General features: G+C 44.8%; 1 protein-coding gene across 1 annotated transcript in view; it reads right to left on the minus strand.

The window, feature by feature from the left end:
- HAS2 (hyaluronan synthase 2) overlaps positions 1 to 15,012 on the minus strand; it is a 30,444-nt gene extending 15,432 nt beyond the window's left edge. Inside the window, exons 1-2 of the mRNA XM_043601680.1 lie at positions 14,346 to 15,012; positions 1,730 to 2,356 (exon numbers count right to left, since the gene is read on the minus strand). Coding sequence (XP_043457615.1) covers positions 1,730 to 2,356 — 627 coding nt within the window. The 5' untranslated portion in view covers positions 14,346 to 15,012. The remainder of the gene's footprint in view (positions 1 to 1,729; positions 2,357 to 14,345) is intronic.
- Between the last annotated feature and the right edge of the window lie 295 nt (positions 15,013 to 15,307).

Below are 15,307 nucleotides of genomic sequence, written 5' to 3' on the forward strand. Positions count from 1 at the left end.
TCAGGTTAGTCTACTTGGAGGCCTCAGCCTGATGGAAGGAAAGTTCTCAAGCCTGATTAGGGTTCTAGTAAGGAGCCCAGACTAACGTTCCATAGCTTGTATTATTTTGTCCTGGTCAGGCACAATGTCAAGTTGTCAAGGATACAAACAAAGTTCAACACAGGAATGATGGAAGAAGCGGCTTTGGGAGGAACAGGCTTAAAAAAAAAAGAGAAGAAAAAAGAAAACTCACACAATGACATCTTGATTAGAAATGACAAATGTAGCAATTGTTTTAACTAGAATTAAAGGCGAAATATCAAAACATGTTTCTTCATCTTAGGCTTCAGTCTTCAAACCCTCTGTAAATTCCCCAGCCACCCCATCACTTCCTTTAAAAGGATCATTTCATCCTCTATCTGGGCCTGAAGTTACACTATGAAAATACATAAAAATGTCCTGAGTTAACTAAAAGTACCTCGATTGTGAACATTCTAGAAATTAGGAGACACTTGGGAGCGAAACTCTATCAACTCCCTAGAAGAGATTAATATGCAGATTGGTACCAACTGAGGGGGAAAAAATGCCTCAAAACTCCTCAGATAGTAACCAGAATTAACCCCGTGGTAATCTCAAACCCTTTGTGAGACTGGCTTATTCTCTCCATGAAACTGAGGCTTGGAAAGGTGGTCCTGCTCCAGGCGGGTCATCCAGCTGACTCTGAAGCCGGTGCCCATTCTCCCCCAATCACACAGAGCATGCCATCCCACTGGGCGTGACCTTGTGACAATCAGGGACCCTAAAGTATATGATGGGTCTTCTGAAAAGTCGGATTTCACTGATTGGAGATTGGGAGAGTGTCCCACTGGATTCTCTTAAACTGCAGACATTTCTCCCTTCTCCGTATCATCATGGCCAAAATTTAACTGAAGTATCTGCAAGAAAATTGCAGTTAGAAAACTCACAGGGACCCTACTAACATTCTAAAGAAAGCTTCAGTGAGAACGAGGAGGGGAGAAATGCTGGAGCAAGCAGAGCAGTCAGGGAATTAATGACAGACACAGCCTGTCTCATTTTCATGCAAGCAAACACCATCACAAATGCTTTCAAAGGTCAAGTGCAGTGAGTGAGGTAATGCTGTTTGGGGAGTGAAATAAACATTACTTCGGTTTTGCTCTGGGAAGGGTTTTTGTGTGTGTTTGTTTTTCTCCCTTTTTCATTTTCCTTCTCCTTCTGTCTCCCAGCTTTGAATGCCTTACCCTTTTAAATCAAAATTGTTCTCACCACCCCCATTTTGCCCAGTCTCCGTGAAAAACGTTTTATAGCCATCCCTTGAGCCTGCAGATTTTCTCAAGACCCTTCTGCTCGGCAGACACTATTTTCGTACAAGGTCTGGAGATTTTAAGACTGTGGAAAATGACGTTGGATTTGACTTGGCAGAACCAAGGGGGCAGAGAAGGTAAGGGAGGGGGAGAGAAGGAAGGAAGGGTCTCCTGTTCAAAATAATCTCAATTTCCAACCAATAACACCGCGTAAGTTCAGCATTTTCGTAGATAGTCTTTAACAGTTTCACAAGATTTTTTTTTCCTCGCTTTCAAAATGTGCTTTCAACAGTCACGCGGTTTTCAAATGAACTGAAAGGAGTACTGTGTTCAGAGGGACAAGGATGGGCTATAGCATATGCCTGGAGAGACACAAAAGCTGCTTTATTTAAATGTATGTTTGCCCTGGCAGGAATTCGGAAACCTACCTGTACATAATCCACACTTCGTCCCAGTGCTCTGAAGGCCGTGTACATGACTTCTCTTTTTCCACCCCATTTTTGCATGATGCAAATACTCTTGTTGGACAAGACCAACTGGGTGACATGCTGCGAGCTTTCCTTATGTGACTCATCCGTCTCACCAGGACCTTTCTCATGGAAGTTGTTCTTCCAGATATAAGTGGCTGATTTGTCCCTGCCCATGACTTCACTAAAGATGTCCATCATGTAAAGGTCATCTTCTGAGTTCCCATCTATGACCATGACAACTTTAATCCCGGGGTAGGTTAGCCTTTTCACAGATTGCAAACATTTTCGTAAGTAGTCTGGATCTTCTTGATACGCGGCGATGCAAAGAGCAACGGTTTTGTTCAATTTAATGGGCGTTTCTAAGGATTTTTTCATTTTTCGGTGCTCCAAAAAGGCAAACAGACTTTGGATGATGAGGTGTGATGCTAAAAAGGCACCATACAGTCCAAAAGAGAAATAGTAATTATCTGTTTGGATAAACTGGTAGCCAACAATGTAAGCAGCTGTGATTCCAAGGAGGAGGGAGACTCCAAAAAGTGTGGTTCCAATTATTCTCAGGATACAGAGAAACCTCTCACAATGCATCTGTAATATAATCAAATGATACTCTTGGTTAACCACTCTTGCCCCATACTTGTTATACACATGGTTTCACGGGGAGTGTTGGACTAGAAGCACTCAGGAGCTCCAACCTCACTTTCTCACTTAACTAGCTAAGTGACTTTCTGCACCTCAATTTGCTCATTTGCACAACAGGGATACGGATGTCCTTCTGGTGGACCTCAGAGTGCTGTTTCAAGGATCAAATGAGATGACGGTGGCAAGGCTCTACTGAAAAGCACAATGTGTTAGGGGAGCCTGGGCGGCTCAGTCGGTTAAGTGTCCAATTTTGGCTCAGGTCATGATCTCACGGTTCGTGAGTTCAAGCCCCACATCTGGCTCTCTGCTGTCAGTGCAGAGCCTGCTTTGGATCCTCTGTCTCCCTCTCTGTGCCCCTCCTCAAATTGCTCAGGCAAACACACGCACACTCTCTCAAAAATAAACCTTTAAAAAATAATAATAAAATCAGTTAAGGAAGAAAGAGCATCACGCTTCATTTCAACAGGTAAATTTCCCATCCTTTTAAAGCCGTAATACAAAAAAACTTAAAGAGAAGAAAGTAAACAAAAAATAAAAAGATGCTTCTAAGCTGAAAAACAAAAAGCTGTGATACATTAGACCTGAAACACATTTCAGCTCTTAATAACAGCCAATTTTGGGGCGCCTGGGTGGCTCAGTCGGTTGGGCGTCCGACTTCGGCTCAGGTCACGATCTCGCGGTATGTGAGTTCGAGCCCCGCGTCGGGCTCTGTGCTGACTGCTCAGAGCCTGGAGCCTGTTTCAGATTCTGTGTCTCCCTCTCTCTCTGACCCTCCCCCGTTCATGCTCTGTCTTTCTCTGTCTCAAAAATAAATAAACGTTAAAAAAAAAAATTAAAAAAAAAATAACAGCCAATTTTGTATTCCTCCCTATGGTCTGTGTATCTTCTGAATAAGGTTTTGAACAACCAGAGTAGAGAAGAACTATATATTTTTTTGTATTTCCTGAAGTATCTCCAAGGCTGAACATAGAAGAGGTACCTGGTAGACTTTTGTTAGTTTGTTTTTCTTTTGGGCCCAACTTTTCCTGGACCCAACTCCAGCGTGTCAGGGAAAGGAGGTTCCTCACCCAACAAACAGTTCTCCAGACAACAGTGGGTGTCCCACAATTTAACTCAATTCTGACACCATCCCTAATAACATCAGACTCCACAGGTTAAGGGTTCAGTCCCACAAGACTGCCACTCATCTCCCCAACTTCAGACACCAGTCCCAAGCCCAGGTTGTTACCTGTACTTCTAACCAACTGGCTCTAAACCAGAGGTTCCCAAGACCTGCCCACATTGGGTTTGATTAGTTTGCTAGAGTGGCTCACAGAACTCAGGAAACCTGCTTACCCGCTCGATTACTGGTTTATTATAAAAGGACATTACTCAGAAGCAGCCAGCTGAAAGGGGGGTATGGAAAGGGCACAACTTCCATGTCTCTCCAAGAGCACCACTCTCCCCAAATCTCCGTGTGTTTTAAAATTTGGAGTTGACTTCACCCTAACTAAGACAACCCGAGGTAATGCAGAACAGCCTGGAGACCAGGATTCTAGCTTGTGGACGTTATTTTCTTTTGTTGGATGGAGATAATAATATTTGTCAGGGACCCTTCACAGAGCTGCGGTGAGGAGCCAAATCAAAGTGTTTCTGAGGGGGGTTTAAAAAGCCAAAACACGGGGCGCCTGGGTGGCGCAGTCGGTTAAGCGTCCGACTTCAGCCAGGTCACGATCTCGCGGTCCGGGAGTTCGAGCCCCGCGTCAGGCTCTGGGCTGATGGCTCAGAGCCTGGAGCCTGTTTCCGATTCTGTGTCTCCCTCTCTCTCTGCCCCTCCCCCATTCATGCTCTGTCTCTCTCTGTCCCAAAAATAAATAAACGTTGAAAAAAAAATTAAAAAAAAAAAAGCCAAAACACAATCCAGTTTAAAGTATCGACATTACACTATATGCTAACTCACTTGGATTTAAATAAAATAAAAAATAGACAAAGTATCAGCTAACAAGGAAGCTAAAACAACCAAACACAGATGTGCTCCCCTTCCAGCACTTCTACAGGACATCACAGTATGTAACCTGGGAGGCTGATAAAGGGAACCCCAACACGAATGGAAAGTTCACGGTGCCGGGGAACAGTTCCAGTGAGAGGCAAGAGAGCACAGCATCCCTTGTTAATTAAAACAGCTGACAGGATGCTGAAAACTCCCACCGGGCACCTTAACGAATGCCTAAAGGTGCTGGGAGCACCAGACTTGGAACTTGTCGTTTCCAAGACGTGAGTCATTCTCACAAGAGTGAAAAATTTCAAGGGGACTGCAACGCTCAGCCAGGGAGAAGCTGAAGTGTGTGCTTCGCTTGGGTTTAAAATCACCATAGCCAGCAAAAGTACTGCCTGCCATTCTTTTCCATTATTCACATTTTCCTTGCTTTTATCAGCACACGTGGACAAAGAGAGTGTTTGCGTAGCATCTGCTGGCCACAGCTGGAGGGGGAACACCCTCTTACATCATAGGAGTCTACAGAATGTCCCTTTGAAGCCTGGGAAAAGTTGCTAGTACACTGCAGCAGCCTGGTTAAAACTGAACCTTTCTATTTCTGAGATGTATCGTATTATTGCCCGGTAAGACACATGCAGCATATGTCAGTACAGGCCAAAGGGCAAAAGGCACATTTTCAGAGCCAACTTTACGGAGGGAATACATTGATCTCAAGGAGTGACACACAGTGTGTGTTTCTTTATCATTTCCCCTGGGCAATTGCATAGATATGGGCACCATATGTGTGAGACTTTCTGAGACAATCCCCAATTCAGATACTCTGCTTCATAAGCAAAATCTCCTCAGACATATGGCTTCATTGTTCAATTGGAAAATACGGTAGTTCCGTCCTGGAGCATAAGAGTTTACTGCTAAAGAGAGAGACGACTTAGAAATCTACCTTCCGTAAGTATGTAAAACATAGAAGTTGGATTTTATTTTAATTATTTTTTTTGCCCACATCAAACTTGAATTGATTTTTAAGCTGCTATTTGATTGGATACCAATTATTCACCAGTACGAGTCTTCACAGAATTCTAAGCCAAACCAAGCGTAAAGAATAGATTGATGCACCCTAATGTAAGTTCCACAAAGTCAACAGATTTTTCTAAATCTACTGTTGCTAATGTGCCCCAAGGACCTAAAACCCTGCCTGGCTTACAGGTGGTATTCAGTAAATATTTGCTGAATGAATTCCTGTAACTTTATGCATCAACATCGTCATTGACCTCGTTGTTATATCTGCTAACGTTTATTCACCATTCATTAGGTTCCAGGCAGTGGGCTAAGTATTGTCTATCTTATTGAATGGCATGATCCCATTTAATCCTAACTACTTTAGGTGATAAATGTATTCTTAATCTCATGTTACAAATAACATACACATAGGATGAGGAAACCAAGACTCTAAGTATTTAAGTAACAGTCTCAAAACCAGAAGTAGGATCCGCATGGTAGCATAGAGCCAGGTTACTGTACTCTCAGTAAATATTCGCTGAATAGATTTGATTTGTCATGACAAAACAGGCAGCTTCCTTTTGCTTCCGGCTAATAAAACATGTTGTGCAAGGACAAGTTAGAAAACTCTTTTTCCCGTTATTATGGAAAATGGGGAATTGACACTCAGGTACAGATACAAGATTAGCCAACACGCAGAGATTTCTGGGTTCTTAGACTTTTCTGCGTGGATGCAGCTAAAAGGGACAGAGAATGGGGTTATCCCAGAGAAAGCTGGTGGTTCCATCTATGCAACAGCATGTTATCACCGCCTACAGCCAAAATCCTGCTTTACCTTAAGAAAGGCACTGCTACATTCATTGTTCCACCTGCAGAGCAGATAGATAGAAGCCTTGCTGTGAGCTCACATACCCCAAGTAGGACTGTATAGGTCAATGGATAACGGAGCCTTTCTTCCTCCTATTCTTTCTATTAACCAGAAGGCAAGGTGGGATGAGCTGGAATGACAGCCGCTTCCATGGCACTAAGGGGTGCAGGGGTGAGAACTGAGTTCCCAAAGCTTCATAAAGTGGTCCTTCTGTTTTAGATTTGGGGAAAAAGAGGAAGTGAATTCAAATTAGTCATCAGCATCTGGGAAAGGCTACAGAGTTAGAACTAAGGGATATCTCTTCAGAGAGGTCTCAGCTTACCATTCTCTTCTAAAATGTCTCCTCCACCCTACCTTCTCTTCACTCCCTGTCACTCTCCCCGGACCACACTTGATTTTCCAACGAGCCCTATGTACGTTCTATGGCTACAGGGACTTGATTATCTCAATCAACTGTGTGTTCTTGTACCAAAGACAGAGGCTGGCGCATAGTAGGCATCCAATAAATATATTTTGAATAAATGAGTAACTCCTTTTGCACTTGGGTGGGTCCCTCTCCTTTCTTTACTGCAGTGGCAATGAATATATGTTGAACCCTTAATACCCCTCATCCTAAAGGGGTTTTTTTTCTTTCTTTTTCTTTTAATTATTTTATTTTTTTAAGTTTTTTTTATTTTGAGAGAGAGAGAGTGAGCACAGAGAGGAGAGGAGAGGGGAGAGGCAGAGAAAGGAGAGAGAGAGAATCCCAAGCAGGATCTGCACTCTCAGCACAGAGCCGGATGTGGGGCTCAAACCCACGAAACTGCAAGATCATGACCTGAGACGAAACCAAGAGTCAGATGCTTAACAGACTGAGCCATCCAGGTGCCCCTTTTTTTCTTTCTTTTTAAAAGACAAGTTCCATAATCTCTTGCCCAGCTACCTAAACGTAATGGTTTGTAAGAAGTACCAGACCAACTGTAGACCTTTGGATAATAAAGTGAGAAAAGGCAAATGGCCCTCCAAAAGCGTTTCCAGAAACTGTCAGTTACAATTTGAGGAAACTTATGAATTCAGGGGTCAAGTGTGGGTCATGGGGGATAATGAGATCATCTTTTATCTACTTGAAATCTGGAACTCTTACAATATTTATGGTGCATTGATCCATACACTGTTTTGCGTTCGGCTCTAATAATGTGTGTGTGTGTGTGTGTATGTGTGTGTGTGTGTGTCCTGGTCCCTCTGGAACCAGACTGAATTGGGATAGATTCCTGGCTTTTCCTTTTAATGGCATGGCAACATTGGGAAAGCCACATAATACTTGCCATCTTTAGTTTCTTCATCTATAAAATGGAAATAATCCCACTGACTTCACACAACAGATTCTTAATTTAAAAGAGAGAACTCATTTAAGTACCTAAAAAGAATTATCAACAGCTAGAGCTCAGTGATGTTAGATCTCTGCCACTTGTTGCCTGCCCACTAACTACCTAATCAGCCTGACTCACTCCCCTGCCCTCTAATCCACTGCTAGTTAACTGTGGCATAGGGAAAAGACTAGCAGGACTGGGAAGAAATGGGTTCAAGCCCAAGTTTGGCCTCATATTAGCTACCTGACTTCAGGCAAATCACCCGAGGGTTCCGGTGAATGAGTCATGTGTCCTTAGACAATCGATTATCTCTGAACTTCAAACTTTAGGGACAGGATGGAAACTTTATTTTCATATTGTAGCCACCCATAGCTGGGTGTCTATAAGAAGGATGAATGTAGGTTGCAATGTGGGCATGTTCTTCATCATGGTCATCTGAAGGAGTACAAAGAGTACATTTTTGGTATCTACTCCTGAGCCTCAGTTCCTCATCTGCAAAATGGGAGTGCAACTTTTTTGCAGGCTTACTGTAAGTAGGTAAGGACTATATATATTTATTGCAGCTTCAATGGGATACCAATGGTTTTGATGTAAAGGAAGAGTAACTTAAGGGATAAAGTGCACTTGTCTCTCTTCCTCATTATATTCTCAAATCCACTGAAGACCAAGTTGGTGTCTTTTTTTTAAAAATTTTTTTTTTCAACGTTTATTTATTTTGGGGACAGAGAGAGACAGAGCATGAACGGGGGAAGGGCAGAGAGAGAGGGAGACACAGAATCGGAAACAGGTTCCAGGCTCTGAGCCATCAGCCCAGAGCCCGATGCGGGGCTCGAACTCACGGACCGCGAGATCGTGACCTGGCTGAAGTCGGACGCTTAACTGACTGCGCCACCCAGGCACCCCAAGTTGGTGTCTTTTTAACTTGTAGCCGATATTTACACATACAAAGGCTCAAAGGCCAAAAGGAGATACATAAAGAATATTTGTTTAGAAAATGCATTGCTCAAAATCACATCTCATAAAGAGAAGGACTGGTTCTGGAACACAGGTTTTCTTTACCCCTAAACTCATTGTATGGAGGATGGGGGTGCTAAGCCTCAAATCATATGTAGATCACAATTAAGAATATTAACTTAGGCAGGTGACACTGGCATGGAGCACGGAAACCCACATCTTTATACTACAAGACATTCTTTGCTTGTAGACATTTGCCTGCTAACAGTGGATTAGGAAACCATGGTGGTGAGCAAAGGTTAAAAAGTCGTGGTTCCCAAATTTTGATGTACGTCCAAATTAACTCGGGGGATCTGTAAAAATTACTGATATGCGGCTCCTACAACATCCAGAGTTAATTGGTAGGGGGTGCTAACAGGGCATCAGTAATTTTCAAATCTCCATAACTGATTCTAATTGCAACAAAGTTTGGCCATCACTGGGTTAAAGTCTAAGAAAACCCCAGTGATTTATTTGGATCGATACGCATTCCTCCATGCATATTGCCTCTGCTACTGTCCTCAACTAGAAATCCGAAAAAGTACCAAACGGAGCCTCTCAATAGTCGTCACATTAGAGAACATTACCCTCTGGGACATATTAGAGCACATGACCCTCATCTTGTCCCCTTCTGACCTCCTCTCCCTCTCTGGCTTTGAAGTTGGCCTTTGTCTCTCCAGTCCCACTGCATCGATCCTGGCAGAGACCCTGGAGCCAAGCTCGCAAGGTTAGGCAATAAGCCTTTCAAAGGCCTTGTCACCCCAGCTGTGTCTGCACCCACAGCTGTAGGTTTCGGATTTCTTCCTCATTTGTACCATCAGCAATGATCCATGACCCCCAGGATGCCAATTCGCCCAACTGCCCTATTGGTTGAGTTTCACCGCCATAAGCTTCATCCTAGAGTTCAGTGTGGCAAAGGGGAGAAAGTTTGCAAAAACAAAAAAAAAAACAAAAAACAAAACAAAATTTGGCATGGAATCTTAGTTCTTGAAGTTCCTCCATTGGCTCTTGGGCACACTATCTTTTAGGTCAACACCCCATGTAACCATATGTGCCACAAGTGCCAAGGCTCTTCACAAAATCCTTCCTGATCTCTCACAGATGTGATTTCTCCTCAATTTAAGCCCTCAGAAAACTTGACTAGTCCAGCCACAGCATAGTCCAGTTCAAGGGCATTATATTCAAGATTTATTGGATTAAATTTCATCCACACTCCTCACTAAACACTGTGACTTTGATTGAGTTGTTCAACCTTTCTGAAGCAAGATTCCTTTAATTACAAAATTTTCTTGATGCGCATTTGGCCCATATACATTAGATATAATGTATATAAAATAGGGGCGCCTGGGTGACTCAGCGGGTTAAGCATGGGACTTTGGCTCAGGTCATGATCTCGCGGTTCATGAGTTCGAGTCCCCTGTGAGGCTCTGTGCGGATAGCTCAGAGCCTGGAACCTGCTTCGAATTCTGTGTCTCCCTCTCTCTCTGCCCTCCCCCACTCACACTCTGTCTGTCTCTCAAAAATAAACAAACATTGGGGCGCCTGGGTGGCGCAGTCGGTTAAGCGTCTGACTTCAGCCAGGTCACGATCTCGCGGTCCGGGAGTTCGAGCCCCGCATCAGGCTCTGGGCTGATGGCTCAGAGCCTGGAACCTGTTTCCGATTCTGTGTCTCCCTCTCTCTCTGCCCCTCCCCTGTTCATGCTCTGTCTCTCTCTGTCCCAAAAATAAATAAACGTTGAAAAAAAAAATTTTTTTTAAATAAAATAAAATAAACAAACATTAAAAAAATAAAGTATCTAACTCAGTGCCTGATACATTTTAGACATGTAATAAACAGTAGCCATTATTTCACTTTTTATGGGTCCTCTTCTGTCTTGCCTTACACTGTGGTTATTTATAGACTTCTTTGAGTATATTTTTTGTATGACAAATTCCATTAAAATGTGAACTGCATCTTGTTTTTGTTTTTTAGTTTGCAGTAAAATGATGCATCTTAGAGGCATTCTTTTGTAAATATTTTATTATTTAAGTTAAAGAAATATTTAAGAGTGTGACCTCATTATATTTGTTTTGACTTCTATACCAACAACATTTTTCTAGATTGTGAGGGGCGCCTGGCTGGCTCAGTCAGTAGAGCATGCTGCTCTTGATCTCGGGGTCAGGAGTCCAAGCCCTACTTTGGGTGCAAATTCGAAAGACAGATTGTGGACAAGGCAGTATATATACAAACTCTATAAATCTATATGTATTGGTGACATTCGAGATATACTTGAATAATTTAAGGTATATGCCGTGGGGCGATACTTATTCTAGGCAGATTGCCACTGGAGAGAAAAGGATTAAAACCAACTTGAGGTGGAGGTGATTTTTCTACAGGGAGCTGTCTCCCCCAGTCAGCTGTCTACTAGCTGCCACTGGCTCTGTCCTTGCAGGCTCCTAGAGGAACACAGCCTGAGTGAAGGTGGATTTAAAAACAAAAACAAGCAAAAAACAAAACAAAACAAAAAACAACCAAAAAACAAAACAGAACCCAGAAAGAGACAGTGGAGTTTATGATCTGTTCTCCAATTACATTAACTCATCACTCCCATATTATGTAACAGTCAGGATGCTGATAATGTAACAAACTACTTGCTCTTAGATTGAAAAATGTAACTGTGTGACTAAGCCACAGGGATAAAAGGTACCGCGTAGGGAACAGAATCCCTGGTATTGCAATATGTTTGTACGATACCAGGGGCAGGGGGAGCTACATTGGTGGTGAGCACAGGATGAAGAGCAGACTTGTTGAGTCACTATGTTATACACCTGAAACCAATGTAACACTGTGTGTGAACTATACTTCCATTTTTAAAACTATGACAATGTAATATAGCTTTGCCAAAGGAGACCTACACATCGCTCCCCAAGGGCTTTCCCCACAGTTCCAATAATAGATACTAAATGAATCAGTCTGTGCTTAAAATGTCAAAAAAAAAATTGTTTTAAAAGAAAGCTGGTAAGGAAACCATGTGTAAAATAAGAGTTTATGAAATTCAAAACTGTGAGGCTATTCTATAAACCTACCAAAAGTTATTCGTTCCAATCTGACTTACTTTCTAGTAAGTTTCTTATTCGTTTGCTGCCCAAGTCCTGTGTTCCAGGAAGGTTAACCTACTACATCTTTGCTTTGTGGAGAGTGACATGCAAATTTGATGCTAATCGTCTATTTAAGAACTTCATTTTTATAAGCTGCATAACTTTCTCTGGTAAAGAGTTAGTTCCAGGTACAACACAAGCAACTGAGGTAATATACTTTTGTCAATGTATCTACAAGACAGTTTTCTATACCCCTCAGGAAATACATAAATTAAAAAATGTAATAGGAGTAATGATATTCTAATGACAATGCTGTCATCCAGAAATATTTACCTAGAATTCTGAATACTTGTTCCAAAATTGCAAACTCACACATGACATAATATAGACACTAACATAAGCACGTTAAAGAGTTAACCTTTTATTGAAAACGTAAAAGGGCCAAGCAGTGGGAAAAACCTGAGATGTGGCATGATGGATATTAAAAATGTAGCACCTCAGTGGTTCCTGTAATCGTATCTAGCAACTAGAAAAACACAGCAAAAATATAATTAATGAGTCAATTTGCACACATTGGTATGAAAAGAAAAAGTTTAGAATTTAAGTATTCTTTTCAATCCTATTCTGTAAAATTTAAAACAGTATCTACAAATAATTTGATGGACACAAATATTTGTCCTAGCCAATTCTATATAAATGCACATTTTAATTTTAAACCTTTCGTCACTGCATATGTATTTGAATAAGTGTTGGCCTTTTAAAAAGTGGTAAAAAAAAAACCTTTCTAAACAATTATAATCTTGTTTAACACTTCCAAAGGTACATTATCATACTCCCTCACTGCAGTGAAAAAAATCTGCGAGGGGGAAAAAAAAAGGGCTTGAAATCTACAAAGGGCAGCGAAGTCTTTCCCCCCCTTGGCAGTCACCTCAGTTTCTCAGCAAAGCCCAACTACCAATACCCTTCACTTTACTCGCAATACTGAGCTGAGAGTCTATATATACTCAGGCCTCCAGTTCGGGAAAGCCCTACGCGGCCAATCAGGGCTCCCCGACCTATTGCGTCACACCTCCCCCCCAGGGTGTGACGTCAAAGGCAATCCCAGGCCAGCCACGTGGGTTGGAGCGCAGCGTTTCTGGGCAGCAGCTCGGGAGACGCCCGGCTGCAACGGTCCCCAAGCGTGGGGAACCGGGCAGGGAGGGGCCGGCAGGGCTCCTACACGCACCTTCTGGGCGCGCGGCTGCAGCGGCTCGCACGCCCTGGAGGCGCGCAGGGTCGCCGAGTCCAAGAACTCCGCGCGCGCGTTCGGGGGATGGAAAAAGAGGCGCTGGCACCGAAGCCGGTGTAATAGGACCCGGGTCTTGTAAACCCTCCTCCCCAGGCACCGCCTCTCCGCTCCCAGCCCCTCTTTCCAGCCTTAATTATCCTTTCAGCGCCGTTTCCCCTCGGCTGCGTTTCCCTGGCCGGAGGGGAAGTGCTCTCTCGCCTCCCCGTCCGGCCCGCGCACAGACCCTCCTTTCAGACCCGCCCTCCAGTTCACGGGGACCCGTTTCGGAGCCCTCGCTCACGCTGGGCGGGAACCAGCGTGACCAATTCCGCCCAAGGTGTTGATTATCCATCCCAACCCTGCCTCTGGCTCGCCTCCCACTTCGCCCCAGCTCCCGCGCGCCCCCGTCCCCCCCCTCCCCAGGCCGGGCGCTGGGGACGGCACCCCCAAGCCCCCCACCCGCGCGGCCCCGCGCTGCAGCTGCGAAGAGAAGCGCCAGCGTGCTCCGTGCCACGTCGGAGTTGGCTCCCGGGACGTTGCAGCTGCCTGCGCTGCAGCGCGCGGTCCCCACGCACGCCCTGCCCCCGGGCGGCGGCGAGCAGAGGTTCGCGCGCCCTCCTCCCGCTCGGGTCGGCGGCTGCCACCGCTTGTGTCCGGGACCCCTGGCCCAAGTAAGGCTTCAGGAGCCGGGCTGAGCCCGGGCAGACCGAGCCTGACACTGCCTTGGGGTCCAGGGAGTGCAAAGGACGGGAAGCCCGGGAAAGTGGGAGTGGCCGAGCGAGGCCGGTAGCTGCGAGGAGGTGGCGAAGGACCCTCCTTCTCGGAGGGTCTCGGCTCCCAGGAGCTGGGAGCCCAAATCACTTTAACCCTTTGCATTCCAAGTAAGAAGCGGGTTTCCCACTTACAAGTAAAAGGCACTGAGCTGGCTGTTCCAGGGTTTTCCTCCCGACGTAGGGGGGGGGGGGGGGGGGGAGAACGGAAGGGAAGGGATGGGAAGGGAAGGGGCAAAAGGAGGGGGGTGGCTGTGCGAAATGCATTTTCCTTGCACAGTGGAAATTCTGGTTTCCTAGCCCGGGAGCCCCTCTGCGGCTCCGGAAGATGAGGAGTGGAAAAGTACATCTCGGGACGTGCAGTCTTTCCCAGGCAGAGAGGTTACCTGTGTTCCCAGAAAGGCAGCGGATTTCTGCCGAGCGCCGCAGGGATGGGGAAAGCCAGGATTATATTGCCAAGCCTGACAGTGATCTGAAATATCCCCTGATTTTCAGTCTGTTGGAAATTATCAGACCTCAAACTTCTCTGTCGAAAACTAGCTTTACAATTTTTTAACACTTATGTGGGTAATTTCTTCCCTCTCCCTGGCCTATTCGGGGGGCCCTCCTGGTTCACCATATCGCGCCAGTGTAACGTACCTTGTTCAGCTCTTGGTCATAAAGTTGTCCTCAGACTGTCTGTGTGGTCCCGGAGGGTCGGTGGCGGGCAGTTTCCAAAATTGAGGTAATAAGAGATCAGATGAATTTGAGACGACCGGCCAAAAAAAATAAAAAATTTAAAAACAACATTTAAAAAGGATGGGGGGGTAGTCTGAAATGTTTGGTTCACCCCCACTTTAAAAGGAAATTTCACCACTATTCTTTTTAATATTTCCGTTGCACTTCAGTCTAATTCTTAAAAGAAAAATTTGTGCTTTAAAAATAAATTAACTTTATTTTTATTTTATTATTATCATTATTATTATTATTATTATTTTGCTCCAGTTCCCCCTCCCCTGATAACGGAAAGTCTCTTTTCTTTTTCGTATCAAGAAAAGCCCGGTGAAGTCTCAGCAGAACCCAGGAAGCGCAGAATCGGGAGAAAGTCTTTGGCTGGGGCTGGTTCAAGTCCCTGGTTCAATGGGCTGCTGGAAGCCAGGACTGGGTAATTCTTTCCAGACGTCTTGACTTCTCCTTCCTCGCTGTTGTTGCCTTTCTGCCTCCTCCAACTTAAGGGGGTCTTAACAAGGGAGCTGGTGGGTGTTTTAATAGGGCGGAGGAGGGAGTGGGGGTTGAGGGGAGTGGAGAAGGGAGGTGCGGACTGGGGAACCCGGGGGGAGGGAACTGGGAGCGCGGGCGGGCGGGCGGGAGGCGGGGAGGGGGAGAGGAAGAAAGAGAAATTGGCCATTCAAAGCCCTCTCTGAGCTAGAGGCCGGTTCTAAACTCCAATGAATTCAATTAACTTGATTGCTAACGTGTGCAGAGAAATGCACTGCGCACAGGCTGGCCACCACCTGATTCCCTCCTTCCCTCCAGCGACGGAGCTGGGAGGCCGCGCTTTGCAGAAATCCCTCAGCTCCGGTCTGAGTTACAAGGATTCCCTCTTCGCGATAAACTCCCCA

This window comes from Prionailurus bengalensis, chromosome F2, assembly GCF_016509475.1.
Source record: "Prionailurus bengalensis isolate Pbe53 chromosome F2, Fcat_Pben_1.1_paternal_pri, whole genome shotgun sequence".
NCBI lineage: Eukaryota > Metazoa > Chordata > Mammalia > Carnivora > Felidae > Prionailurus > Prionailurus bengalensis.